Source organism: Seriola aureovittata, chromosome 10 (genome assembly GCF_021018895.1).
Source record: "Seriola aureovittata isolate HTS-2021-v1 ecotype China chromosome 10, ASM2101889v1, whole genome shotgun sequence".
In the NCBI taxonomy this organism is placed as follows: Eukaryota; Metazoa; Chordata; class Actinopteri; order Carangiformes; family Carangidae; genus Seriola; species Seriola aureovittata.
Genome location: NC_079373.1, coordinates 13,571,884 through 13,586,721, shown reverse-complemented (window position 1 = coordinate 13,586,721; position 14,838 = coordinate 13,571,884). Strand labels below are relative to the sequence as shown.

The window sequence follows — 14,838 nt, the reverse complement described above, 5'->3', positions numbered from 1 at the left end:
GTGTGTGTGTGTGTGTGTGTGTGTGTGTGTGTGTGTGTGTGTGTGTGTGTGTGTGTGTGTGTGTGTGTTACCTGCTGCAACTGTCAAGCCTAGTTTTTGTCTCTGTGCTACGACTGAAAACTCAAACACAAAACATGATCTGCACATTAAAAAAAACAAACATCTGCAGCTCTCTATTTTTGTTCAACTCAGTGCTGATCAAAGACTGCTGTTATAGAGTTGTGCATTCGTTTGCACAGTTCTCATCTCATCTGTCATTAGATCTCAGCATCCATCCGAAAATCTTCAGCCTTGCTCTTACGCTGCAGCAGTTGCCATGGAAACAGTTCCGGGAGGATATGGGCAGCAGGCTCAGTGCAGAGGGACTTTGTACTGTGAACTTATCAACAGATTTAATAGGAAATGAGATGTGTGAATTACTGTGAAAACACTGAGTACGGGTAACTGCTGATCCTGCGTCTGCTACACTAAGCTGCTACTTGGTGTTTTTCTCTCTCTGTAATCTACTTAGGCCACAACTTTTAAATGTATGGATTTTATAAGTACTATGTCCCTTCAGTGTGACTGAAGATTACTAGATCTGTGCTTTGCAAAAATGATTGGACAAAAAAAAGTGATTTTCCTTTAAATAAACTACAGTTAGCTTAGCAGTTAGCTTGGCCTTGCATAAACATTGTTTGCAGGGGGAACGAGCTTCCCTGGCTTTCTTCTGAGCAGAGCACCCCTAAAGCCCACCAATTAACATATTATACCTTTAAACAATACAAAAACCATCAGATAAAAATGAGAGGTGGATTTTATGGAACATTATGTGCTGTAGATATTTCATGAGTTTTGAACTTTGGAAGGAGACAGGCCAGCTGTTTCCCCCCTGTTTTCAGTCTTTATTCTGAGCTAAGTTTATTTCCCAAAATGACAAATTGCATTCCTTTAAGACTACATCAGTTTGATGAATGGAGTTTGCTCTTGTCTGTGCCTCGTGTTGTGTATTTCTACCCAAAGCACATGTTTTGTTTCTTTTTTACATCAAGTCTACATGGTATTACTTCGATTCAATTTCAGAATGGAATTGAACAGTTTCAATTTATCACTATCAATACTTTCATTGTTATGTAACCTCAAGAAAATAACTGTAGCTGAAATGACTGAAGTTACTTTTACTTATCCAAAAACACAATAAAAGACACAGATGTTCCACAACTGAAACAATTTCTCCATGAATTCCACTGCATGTTCAGACAGTGTCAGCTTCCTGCCTCGGTCTGGGCTCAGAGCCGTCTCCTTCTCAGCTCAAAGTGCTGCATCGCCCAGCAATGCAGATACTAAAGCACAATGTTCAGTGGAAAACCTCCAACATGTTTCCTGCAGTGTTATAACCCTGTGTGTAAAGTAAGCAGCGGCTTGGACCTGATTCACTTTCATACTGTTCCAAAAAAACAACAACAAAGACACAGTTTTAAGAAAAACTTCAGCTGCTGGAATGGAGCCATGTATTTAGGAGCCGTCTGTGTTAGGTGTTTTATTTACTTTTGACTTGATTCATATTCTGCCACTTCACAGACTGTATAACCAGCTCTGACCGTGTGTCCTCTCAATATGACATCAGAGTTGTCATCCCTCATTTCTTCTAACATTGACAATAGGGAGAGTAATTGAAGGTCAGACTCAAACAGCACAGTTTTCCTAACAGCTGTGGTACATTTTACTTGCAGTCACACAGAGTGACCATAAGTGAAGTTACACCTCAAACCCAAACCTCTCCTCAGACATCATCAGAGATCTTCAGGACATATAAATACTGCATGAGTGTAAGGACAGTCAAATGGCATTTGCAGCTTCAGTGGGGAGTTACTAAAATGTCATGAGGCACTTTTTGTGATTGTGTTTCGTCTAAATATAGCATGCTGCTGTCTGTTCTACATTTTAAACCATTTCATGCTGCCGCTCTGCTGTCTATTTTTACACTGGTATCAATAGAGAGGGCAACGTGTGGTTTTTAAATAGAGTAATATCATCTGGGCTGCTGGGGAGAGGGTTTTAAACATAGCCCATATAAAGCAACATGGTCCAGTTTTCTCCCAAGGGGTAAATAAAGCCAAAATATACATGTGTGTATTCCAAAATGCAGCCGCTCCTCATGAGGCTGAAGAGCCTGCTGGTCACTCAGCTTTAATCTAGATGAATCTTTCCTGAAACATGTGATGTTAAAAAAGTTACTCCACTCAGCAGAGGTGTCTTCCCCAAAAGTAAAAGTACATATTTGTTGACATTTCTGAGGACATTTTTTTTTAATTACCAGTCCAGCCTGTTTCATGAGACTGACATAGAAAGTTTGCAGTGCAACATCCAACATTCACAAGGAGAAAAGAGGCAAAGCTGGTAAAACCAGACAGACGAGTCGGATGGCATCCACACAAAGAGTCAGCAAAGAAAGACGCACTGTGGGCCAGGTGAGCATGGGAAAAAACCCACACGCATAAAAAGTTTTGAGTTACAAGTGGGGATAGATGGAAACAATGGCAGAAGAATGGCAGACAGAAGAGATCACCCCAGGGAGCTAACATGACGATGTTTCAGCCAAACTTCTAATAGTCACAGTTTTTTTTTCTTCCTCTGCCTCCATTTGTCTGTCAAAACAATATTTGCAAAAATCCTAATCTCTCAATCCCAAAGAGAGAAGCTAAAGAGTCGAGGCACTTACATTTCAGCAAGATGTACAACCTGGAGCGACTGCACTGGAGCTTGACTTGTTGACTCATTTTGGAGCTTTCATGACCTAATGAGCCTCATTTTATAGCTTCGTAATGATTCAAACCAGAAATATACAAATGATTTCTGAAAATACCCCAAAGAGCCTGTTCATTTTCTCGGGAAAATCCCATGTTTGCTTTACAGTGTCCTGAGGCCGAGGCCAAACAGATCTGAATAGTAAAATTCAGCAGTAATTAAACAGCTTATCATAACAATTATTGTCTACTGTGTACTTTTCTTTAAAAACCTTACGCAACCTTAAGCAGTGGTCACATGCTTCTGGATCGCTTTCTTGACACAATGTGCTGCAGTTGAGCCCAAACTTATTATGTCTGCCCTGTTCACAGAAAAAAAATCATACATTTTTTAAATTTAATCATATGCCTGTATTTAATGAACGCAGAAATTGCTAGAGGTCTTGAGTGGCATTGCTTGTTCATTCACCTTTGCTTCATCATGAGTTTTCTGTGTCTCATGTGACCTCAAATAACACCTGAGCTATTATTTACCAACTGTGTGATACTACCACAGGATTCTGATGTGGTAGATATTTCACTTTGCAGATTTGTAAATCATACACTGCACAACTGATTAAAAATCATTCTCTCAATATTGTCTTAAGAAGAATTTTAGAGAGTAGTAGTAGAGTAGAGTAGTAGAGAGTGGGCTTGGAACAGTTTTTGGATACACCAAACTGACGCTGGATTTTTGGTATTGAAGAGTTAAAATAATATGACACAATACTCTTTTTACCCTTATAAGCACATAAGCACAAAAGATAAGTGCACATTTTTCATCGGGATGCCTACATTGGTTTTTAAAAGAGGTGTGAGGAAAATGTGTCCCGACAGCTGAAAAAAAATCAAAACTTGTCAGTGCTCTCTGGTGGACAAAACTTTTAAATAACTCTTACAAATATTTCTGACATTTCTGTACAGCAGGTTTTTGTCACTTCTCAGCCACCATATACGCGGACGTTGACATATCTGCAATAAGCTGACAAGGACTGACATATCAACTTGAGGCTGCGACTGTTTCTGTAACTGTTTCACATTGACACACGAATGAACAGCTATCATTTAATTATTACAAAATGTAATATTAGGCTCCTTTTCAGCAATATCACATTCGACTGATACAGTGCATGTTTGATTGTCTGTCTCAAATGCGTTAATTATTTGGAATTATATATTTTTTCTCTTATTTCCAACAGCAAGATCTAACTATTGGATATAATTATTTCAAAAATACCCTGTAAAATACACTGTATATAGGTTTCTTTATAATTATTTTTAGAATGTAGTAGTTGCTTAAATTCCCATATTCCCATAAAAAGTACAGACGACATATCTACTGTGTCATCATTGGTAGTTTCGGCCCTAACTGCAGGCCTACATGATGATGACTAGGATATCATCTCTTTCTCTAGAATTACGGGACTGAAATGTTGCAAAAGACCTGAAGCAGAAATAAGGAGAACACCACTCTGGCTAGCTGTCACAACTGTCACAGGGTTTGAGGGGTTTGGCTGGACCCAAATGCAGCCAACACATGGGAAACGGTGCAAAAAGGTTTATTAACTTAAAAGTTACACACAACACTGGTGAAGCACAGGGAAACACAGGAACTTAAAACAGGAGACAGGGACAGGCAACATGAACAAACCAAGGACAAAGCAGACATGAACAGCTTTGCGACCAACCAGACATTAACAGGCACGTGAACCGACGAGGACAAACCCAGAAATCAACAGAGACAACAGAGACAAACCGACCCAGACAAAGGGGAGCACAAAGACTATATAGACAAAGGAGGCAAGGGTGATTGCCCACAGGTGAAGCACATTAGGGCGGGGCAGATAATCACCACACAGAAACAGGACCAATACAGGAAGCAAAAACACTGACACACAAGGAACCAATTACAAAATAAAACAGGAAGTGCGAAAAGTCCAAACAAAACTGACAAAAGGTGTCTGCTATAGCAAACCATGACACCAGCAGCTTGAGAGTCGTTGGTTATGGGTACAAAGTTTTAGTGCAAGAAGTGTACGTTTTGTCATGTGACCTTTTTTGAAATGTGAATTACCACAGGCCTGTAATCCGGTTAATTAAAGCCTTCTTGCTATACCTCAGCTACAACTGGCAACTATGGAGGAGCAGACTCATAAATCAAACGTTGCCGTTCTGGACTCAAAGTGGAAATTGAGGCAAAACTTTGTTTAGGGTTGGGTGGGGTTATCCACATGAGATTTGACAGCCACCCTCATGAGAAACAGAAGGCAGCACGACATCTGCAGTATGGTCTTAAACAGGATTCATCCCTTCACTCAGCAGATTTCATCGCTTCTTTTGCAAGGGAGATATTTTAGTCGCTGACATTTTGATTGCCATTGTTTGGCATGTGGTGGGCTGATAATTCACGTTGAAAAGCTGACTAATGAGGCACCACATCCAAAAGGCTCTCTGTCACTGGAGGCTGTCCAGAGTTAAGATGATTTCATGCAACTGAGGAGATAATTCACTTGGAAATTTTGCTCAGCACAGCACAAGATATGCATGTGACTATTCTGGCCCCAATGGTACTCCTAGTCCCTGTGTGGATCAGTCTGAACACTTTTAATATTTACATTTGAGTGTTAAGATGATTAGATTAAATTTTCTTTTCTTCCATTTTATTCCTTGGCTAAAAACACTTTTTTTTTGGTTCCTCTCAACTCCAAGACTCAAAATCTTATAAAAAAAAAAAAAAAAAAATGAATTCCTTGATAATCCTTCATGCTTTTATGTACAAATGTAATAATGTTGAAATTGTGAATGTTGCGCCAAACATTGTGCTTTTATATCTATAATTACCTTTAAAAAAAAAAAAGTAATTTGGGGAAACATTTAGTGGCTCTCCTACCCCGGGGCACATACTGAGAGAAACATGGGGGTGATGGAGAGGACATTATGTGAAATTCTGAAGAACCTTCAGGGGCCATTACAAACCACTTAGCATATTTATATCATGAAATATTCAGCCAGCACTTTTCCCAGTAAGCACACAATCATTCTTGAAGTCAAATGCAAACAAACTAAAAAGCAACATGTGAACATATGGCCGCCTGACAAACTCACTCGCAGGGGGACAGCAGCCTGGGAAACATGTTTCATCATTGAGGATGTTTGCAGGAGTGGAGTCAGTGGTGTACGTGCCATTAAATGACATGCTTTATATGTTGTAGAGGGATTAAATATGATAATATCTGCACAGACAACAGCTCAAACTTTTTATATTTTTAATCAGATGCAAGCTAACAACTGAATTTACTTGAGAACATTGTAAAGAATTACAGTTGTTTAATAACCAACTCCATATTCTGCATAGATTTTGTTTGAGGAGGCCTCTTTCCTCTTCTTAACGTGCCAATGCTGGCGAGGATAGAGGAGGAATTATTTCAGTCTTTGTATATAAAAGGTGCCTTTCTTCCTCATCCTGTAATTCTAATGGTGCGGGTCTGAAAGCTTCCTTCCTGTCTGGGAAATGACATGCTAATGGCCTGCTCTTCCCTCTTCTCCAGTCCTGTATCACAGCTGTCTAATGAGGGCATCAGTGTATAAGTGGCTGCTGATGATGGATGGCCTTCAGTTTTATCAGCTGCAAGCAACTGATGCTAGTAGTGCTGAAGATATGATCTTTTTGCTTTGGACAGAAAAGCTTCATTTGTCTTTGTCTGCAGAGGTCCAAATATAAATTTTTCTGCTCTGCGTCCATTGTCATTCAAAATCACATTGTTTCACCAAATGCGGACAAAAATGCACTTATGATCTGAATATTTCTGTTCAGACGGTGCACATACTGAGTTTAAAGCTGCTCTAATCAATGTTTTATGATGGAAATGCCTGCTGTCAGTCAGTTGGTCTGCCACTTTGGTCCAGACTTAAATATCCCAACAACCATCAGATGGATGGGGATGAAATTCATTAAGACATACACGGTCACCTGAGGATGTATCCTACTGATACAGGTGGACATTTGTAGTTTTGATTGAAATGTCTTAACAAATATTGGATGGATGGTGATGATATGACATTCATGTTCATCTAAGGATGAATTGTAATAACATTTCATGATCAAACACCTTTAAAACTAAGTGCTAACTGGCAAATGTTAGCATGCTACCACATGAAACTGAGATGGTACACATGGTAAACACTATATCTGTTACAGATCAGCATGTTAGCATTGTCACTGTTAGATTGTGGATGCTAACATTTAGGTGGAAGTATAGCTGATCCATAATTATGACAATAGACTCCTGTCCTATCAATGGATTCATTGACTATTTTAATGTGAAAGGGGACAGTTGTAGTGACAAACTCTCACCCGACAGTTCTCCTCAGTTTCAGTTTTTTGGCAAGAAAACTCTACTGTTTTGAATCACTCTCTATCTCTCTTAGCAAAAAAGCTCTAATAACCCGCTGTACATTACCTGCCCACCACCAAACAACAGACAGACAGAGCATCAGAAATTTCCCTCAGGAGATGGTTGATGACCAAATCAGAGCTAGGTGGCCAGAAACAAGTCTTTAAATGAATGTTGCTCTCCGCTGGGTGTGTAAACAGGAAACTTGTAACACATTTGAAAGCCTTTTAAAGTGACAGCATGTCAGTGTTGTGTTAACAGCTTGTTCTGTTGTCCACAATTGGCCAAGACATACACTGTATATAAAAAAGAGGTTTTGATGTACTTGAGCACAGAACAGTTTGAACACGCTCTCTACACTTTGCCTGAGATTTGTGTGTGAGTGTGTATGAAATGAACAATGACCACGTGGGGAGAAATCATCTACTGGCTGCAAAAGAATCAGTTTGTGAAGACAGGAAAATGCACAAATGGATATCCGCTGCAATTAAATCCATACAGGTAAGAAACTCTGGTGTGCATGATAGGAGGACTATGTTACCAGTTAGATTCCTCATCCTCTCAGAGAGGAGAAAAATATTAATATAACATCAGCTAAGGCTCTCTGAACTTTGTGCTATGTGGATATATCTTCTTCACCTGCATCCTATAGCATACTTACATTGAATAAAGGTTTTAAAGTGAGCTGAACATGAATGTAAATTCAATGAGTGCACATCTCAGAGAAGCTGAACGTTGTACTACTGCTTCACTCCGTTCAGTTTTATCTTTCTCTATTTAAAGTGTCACATTTCAAATGGAATTGCAAATCGAGTGTAAATTTAAGTAAGGCCTGCCATCTGACGTCTATTATCAAGAGGATAGTTTTCAGTTTACTTCCTTATCGCACAGGGAAACAGGGAAAAGTGGAATTATCACACACATAAAGTGAGTGTAAGTTAAGTCCGTAAGAAGATTTATTTGCATAAGCACACACAGTTGAAGCAGCTTCCTGTGAAACAGCTTTTGATGAAAAGGCCCTGTTGAGGGAATATAAATACTCTACCACTGAATGTTGCTGAGGTCTTCATTCCTTTAATTTCTTAAGGAATATATATATATATATATATATATATATATATATATATATATATATATATATCAACATATTAAAAAACATGTTTGGTATTACGCTAAATACCTACAGTAATACCTGACTCTTTTGAAATGCCTCTCTCTTCAAAGTACTGCTAGGCATTAAAACACTGAGAGATGGAAATGAATTATGGAACATGCAAGATAAAGATATTTTTGCTTCATTCCATTTTTAAAATCATCTTCCATGCTGCATGATGTTCACTGCACTGACAGCTATATATCACATGACCATCAGTTTGACAGTTTGGTACAGCTCAGTTTGCATTAACATTTTAGTGACTAACTAAAATGTCTTGGTAACAATAATAATAAGTTTCTTATTTAATATAATTTTCTCACTTTAACATGAAATATCTCCACTGTGGGCAATGACAAAAGAAAAGCACTTCAGAGCTTTAAAGAATTAAATAATGTCATGTGTCCAGCATCTATTAAGACAAACTCAGGCTTCACTGAGACACCGAGGATTTACAGTTGAGCAGACTGTCATGTGGAAAGTATTTTCTCTAATGAAGTATGTTCCCAAAGCACACATCATTCTGGAAGCACTGTTGGTAAATAAACTACTTTTGGATATAATTCATTTCCCTTTTCTGGTCGCTTATTAATTTGGGTTAGGATTGCCTCCTTCTTGATTTTATGCCCAGGGACTGAAAACATTTATCACCACTGTAATATCCCTGCATAGGAAATTTCATGTATATGGCACCTTCACCGGCTAGAAACTTTATGTGCCTCAGATATCAGTGATGAATTTCACACACACATGCTGACAACCTGGGAAATGTGAGGACTGGTTTATGCAATTCATAAAAAAGCACAAAAAAAAGCAACTGGACTTGATGATAAACATTCACACTCTTGATGGTGAATAGTTTTACAAATATTAATGTGTTTCTCATGTAGGGGTCATGAACATCTTGTGTTTTTTACTGGGAGAGATCACATTTAAACAGGAATAGAACAGCTGGATAAGATAAAGATAAATCACACACACACACGCACACGCACAGTCTTACTCTTTCCTTTTTTCAGCCTACAGGAAGCAAAATAAAGTCATCTGTTGTGGAAAACATTTATTGAAATCTACTTCCCCCTTGTGGTTACTGTTCGCAGCAGCAATGTAAAGACGCTTTGTTAGACTAGAGTGAAGTTAACGTCTCTCTCTCTCTCTTTCTCTCTACCTATATATATGTATATATACCTGAAAATGCTGTGTTCCCTCAGATTGGTTGTTAAGAAAACAGTCTGCTGTACTGTTTTACATAGAAAAGTAAAACTAAACTAATACTCACCTCGGTGGCTTTGTGTGGGTGCCCATGTCATCATGGTTCTCAGCTCTCAGTGTTGTTACTTATTCTGAAAGACAGAAAGAATAATTCCAACAGATGTTTTGACCCTGTCATCAACAATTAAATGAACTGGACCTGCAAAAAACTAGCCTACAAACAATTAGGCAAACTTATTATGAACGCCCACTCACATTACACTCACATATCTGCTGATCTGCTGGCCCTTGAATAAACAGCACATCCAGCAAAATATATTAACAATAGCCTCTCAATGCAGAAACATTACCCCTGTGAGTGATACTATTATATTGTATCATAAGATGTTGCTACTGATGCATTGATATATAGGCTAAGCAACCTTTTACTGTTGTTGTTGGTTGTGGTGAAGCCAGCTATTTTACATACTTTTGGGTTTAATGAACCATATCTTATAAGCTTGTCATAGGTTTTTATGTAAAATCTTGATTTGAAATATAACTATTAGATAAAAGATAAATGTAGTAAAAAAAAAAAGTACACCAGTTCCATCTAACCTGCAGTGGAAGTGTAGAAGTAACGTATTAAGTAGAATAAGATGAAAATACTTGAGTACAGCATACAGTTACATTCCACCTCTCAATGGAAACTCATGACAAAAAATAAGCCAATCTTGATTGAGAAAATCAACCTATGTGCCTTTTCTATAAGAGGATGGATTGAATTATAAAACTATAGCGAAGAGTAAAGAATATAAAAATGAGTTGGACTTTTCTGTTTATTTCCTGTCGTCTGCATCCGTTTTTATTTCCATTCACGTGTTCCCTGAAGACGCATGTGCGAGACCACTTGAGGGAGACATTATTGAATCACTGCTGCTGCTGCTGCTGTTTTGTTGTTGTTGTGGATGATTTGTTTACTCCGCCCACCTGTCTGTGCTATATTAACCGCTCTCAGGCTGCAGCAGCGGCACAGCAGCTTCCTCTTCTGCCACACATGGAGCTGAGCGGCTCGGCACAGCTGTTTCACTGAGGATGGATGCCAACATTGTTGTTATGGGTACAGAGAGCGTCGGAAAGTCAGGTAGGCTAAAAAAAAAACATGTCATCAGAAGAGATCCAGTTTTATATCATGTCTCTGTTGCACATGGTGAGTTAAACGCTGTTGTTTTTCAGCGCTGACTGTGCGCCTCTTAACCCGGCGATTCATTGGAGAGTATGGAGATATTGGTGAGTGTCCAATCTGTTTTATTAACATCGATGAAATGCAACATTTCAAGTTAGTCAAACTTCATCATGAACTTCACTTTTCTTTTCTTTTTTTCCCCCTCTTTTCTTGCAGAGTCCATCTATAGTCACAGTTTTATGGTCGATGGGAGGGAGATCACTCTCAATATTTGGGATTCACCTTGTTCTGAGGTAATTGACTAAACTATTCTGACAGTTACTATACAATAACCTTTGGTGTTAATAATGCTGCTTTATTCTGCTGACATGCTATACTACTGTTACCACTGGTAGAAGAAGAATCCTGAAATAAAAGTAGATATAGGCCTACTACAATATAAAAATACTCCATTACAAGTTACTTGAGTAAAAAAATGAAAAAAAAAAATCTCCTAAAAGTTCATACTGTACACTACTATATTATATGTTGTTTTTTCATTATTGAAATCTTGAAATACAAACATTATGGAAATGTTACAGCTGGTGAGGATGTCCTTATTTATAACTTACCATTGGGTAGTTTGATCTTTAACAATATATCATATCTTGGAAGATAATCATGTTTTCTGTGCAAAATCTTAATCTGCATTGTAACCAACCATAGCTGTAATAGATGCACAAACTGCAGTAAAATGTAGTAATATTTCTCTCTGAGAAGTAGTGGAGTAGAATCTCATATTTCCACTAAAGTAAAGAACTTGTAAATGTATTGAAAACGGTACTTTCCACCAAGAGTCGTTGCTGTAGTTGAACTTAAATGTGTGATTTCACAGGATTTGTCTGTGGAGACGTCACTCTTCGAGAAAAAGGTCCAGTGGGCGGATGGCTACGTCCTGGTCTACAGCATCTGCGACAGGGCCAGTTTCAATAGCGTCAGCAGGCTCATTCAGACCATCAAGTCCACCAAAGACTACCTGAACGCAGACAAAGCGCCCATAGTGATTGTGGGTAACAAGAGGGACCTGTGCCACAGGCGGACAGTGCTGAGCGAGGAGGGCCGGCTGCTGGCTCTCAACACAGACTGCCACTTCTACGAGGTGTCAGCGGCCGAGAACTACCACAGCGTGCTCATGGTGTTTCATGGGCTGGTGAACAGGATGAAGGACGCCAAGATGACCATGAAGAGGCCTCTGGGGTTCAAGGGCATAGTGAAAAGCATGTCTGCCGTGTTTGCCAGGAGAAGGACAGACTCCTTTTAAGTAAGACCATGAAAGAAGAGGACGGAGTTTTCTATGAATCTGCATTCGACTGGATGGATATTACAGTGTCTGTCCGTGAAATGTTACCAGGTGTGTCACATGTTACTGTGCCAAAGGTAACAATAACGCCTCCAGAGGCAGAGACACTAGAGAGATGGGAACTTCTTCTCAGTAAAGAAGTGTGGAAAGACTCCAGGGAAGAAAAAAGCCATTAAAATTCAGAAAACATGGAGGCAATGCAATGTGACCGAGGTTACAGATGTTTTTTGGTGACATGTTATGATTTTAGCTGCACTTCAAGCTGCACAAGATAAAATAGTCTTTCTTATTTTACAGATATTTAACATGTAACATATTATTGTGTGCGACAAGGAAGGCAATATGTCTTAAGTTATGTTTTCTGTTTTACAGATTACAGATTGTAATCAATTCTATGCACAAGTTAAATGTGTCTTTACTTATGATGCATATGCTAAAGAGAAAAAGCTCTTCAAACCACAAGTGAAACCTTTGTGTTGCTTGAAAAAAGTAACTAAAAAATGTCTTGCTCAATCCTGTTATTAAGACTTAATAAAACACAAATATTTGTATTTATTCAAGTCTAAACGCTGTAAAGCAAAAAAAGAAACTGTTTTCTATATTTATGAGCTTTGCCATGTTTAATTCATTGACTATATGTCATGTACTGAAATGTATTGTTTGTCTAAACCCGGTTTTACAGCTCATAAGGATTTGAATAAAACACAAAATGTGCACAAATATACGATTTTCATTTGTTTTGATTTTGAAATTCAAATTGTTTTTTTTTCTAGTAATGTGATATAATTATTGATCCCCATGAGGAAATACTCTTACCTCATACGGAGGGATGATAAAGCTTCAGATCAGCAAGGCTTAATCTTATAGAGACTCAGAGTGTTGCTCAAGGGCACAGGACAGATGCTAATGGAAATGAGTGCTTTATTGACTTGAAGCAAGGTCTGGATGAATAACAGTCTCCTTCCTGATTATATCATCCTACTATCACAAAACCCTCCAGTCATGACTACAGAACATCAGTGTCCGCATTTAAGGTTTTGTAAACAAGATTTCAAACAATAATATACCAGCAAACAACTATTTTCTATGTAAAGATATAGTGAAGTAATGATGTCCTGAGCAGAGAACAAAGTCACATGCTCTTGATGTGCTGTATTCTGAATTTCTCTGTTCTTTGTTTTGGTATCCGGTCTTGCAGTGTGTACATGTTAAGTTAGCTTGACTGGCTTTTCTTCTCCTTGATGTTTAACTTGATGGCGACATAATGTCACATGTCTGTTTTCATTAGCAACCGGCTACAGTAGGCACGCTAACTTTATTCAGTTGTACTTCTTGCTGACTTTTTAATGGCCACTTTCACCGGGCTCCCTAACAGCTTGCTGACTACGAACATGAAGGGAGTGGAATGGGGATTTTGTCCAATGGGCAGATAAAGCATTTGTTTTGGGCTGAGATGCTGGTGTGACATCTAGTTGCAGCGACGATAAACATACACCCTCAAAAGACAGTTTTGGATTGTTCGTGTCTTTGTGTCTTTCATTTTAAACAAGTGTCTTATTGTTTTTGCTTGAATCCACACATTTATTACACATTCATCTTACACTGCTGTGGTCATATCTCAAATTAATGGCCTAATGGGGTAATGACTCTTATAACATATTTGGAGAAGCTTGCCAAGAAAAGCATCCTCATTTGTACGAGTATGTGGAAGCTTTCTCTGGTGGATAGAGGGAGGAATTGATCCTGCTCAAGCTTGTGAAACTGCCAGTAAGCTTTCAGTGGACCTGCCTCCTCTCAGTCTGAGAGCAATACCATGTCTTTCCTGACTCCAACCCTCTACACTGACAAACAAACACAGCCATGCTCATATTTGATACAGCTTTTGCACCGTTGATGTTTAGTCCAGGATCACAGACTGTGCAGAAAATAATAAACTATATGTTTTTATCATACATTTAAAAAGTTATACATTTATTGAAACTGCTATAATCAATATCTTAATAATAATATTATTAAATGACAACATGAAGAGAATGTGACACTGTGAAAGAGATCACTCTTTTGTATTCATGAACCTGCAACTCCCCATGTCTTTACAGAGCTTTATTGCTTGATAGTTTCAGCTCGCTCGGCTACTCTCATATTGTCACTTTCTGACTCAACAGGCAGGTGTTTTCAGTGGAAAAGGTCTACAAACCCACTGAATGCTACCTGTTCAGGACCAAAAAACAGACCAGGAGCTTTTAGCAGCTAAGGAGCCAGATATTTCCCTCAGGATACCAAAAGCAGAGCTGAAAGGAGAGTGAATATTGGACTCACATTTGCAAGGTAGCCAAAAGAATTGCTCCAAATGAATGATAATGTTGGATGTGTAAATAAGCAACTGGTTGCTAACAAGTTCAACTTCAAAGGTGATGATATATCAACTTGTTTTTGCTGTCCCCAGATGGCCAAATAAATGAGTAGTAAGATTTAATAAGAAAATAAGATTTAATGTATTTGTTGTATACAGTATAACATTTTGCAAATCGTGACAATGGAGGTTTAAAAAATTCAAAAAATATCCACTTAACACCAGATTATATGTAATGAATGGGATTGTCCACACAGATTAGGTTGCTGTAAAACATCTGGATACTTGATTGAACCCTTTTGTGTCTTCCCTGTCTCCCAAATTTTAAATAATGCTCAGACTTCAGAGCTATCCTTGTTTTCAATGAGGGGCTGCAAAGTCCACTCTGCAACTGGGAGACCAATTGTCCTGAAAAATTACTCTAATACGTCACTGACCTGATCCAGTAAACTTGGTC

At 38.5% G+C, this 14,838-nt stretch overlaps 1 protein-coding gene across 1 annotated transcript; it reads left to right on the top strand.

Annotated features, from left to right (window-relative positions):
- Positions 1-10,490: 10,490 nt before the first annotated feature.
- On the top strand, positions 10,491-12,742 carry si:dkeyp-59c12.1 (Ras-related and estrogen-regulated growth inhibitor-like protein). The gene is made up of 4 exons (XM_056387618.1): positions 10,491-10,647; positions 10,740-10,793; positions 10,906-10,982; positions 11,564-12,742. The coding sequence occupies exons 1-4, from the start codon at positions 10,599-10,601 to the stop codon at positions 11,987-11,989; spliced, it is 606 nt and encodes a 201-aa protein (XP_056243593.1). The 5' UTR covers positions 10,491-10,598; the 3' UTR covers positions 11,990-12,742.
- The last annotated feature ends 2,096 nt before the right edge of the window (positions 12,743-14,838 follow it).

Bases quoted from the DNA above. Each gene is read 5' to 3' on its own strand.
- si:dkeyp-59c12.1 (XM_056387618.1), top strand. From the start codon at position 10,599: ATGGATGCCAACATTGTTGTTATGGGTACAGAGAGCGTCGGAAAGTCA. The intron at 10,648-10,739 runs GTAGGCTAAAAA...GTTGTTTTTCAG, and splicing joins AGAGAGCGTCGGAAAGTCAG to CGCTGACTGTGCGCCTCTTA. The intron at 10,794-10,905 runs GTGAGTGTCCAA...CTTTTCTTGCAG, and splicing joins TGGAGAGTATGGAGATATTG to AGTCCATCTATAGTCACAGT.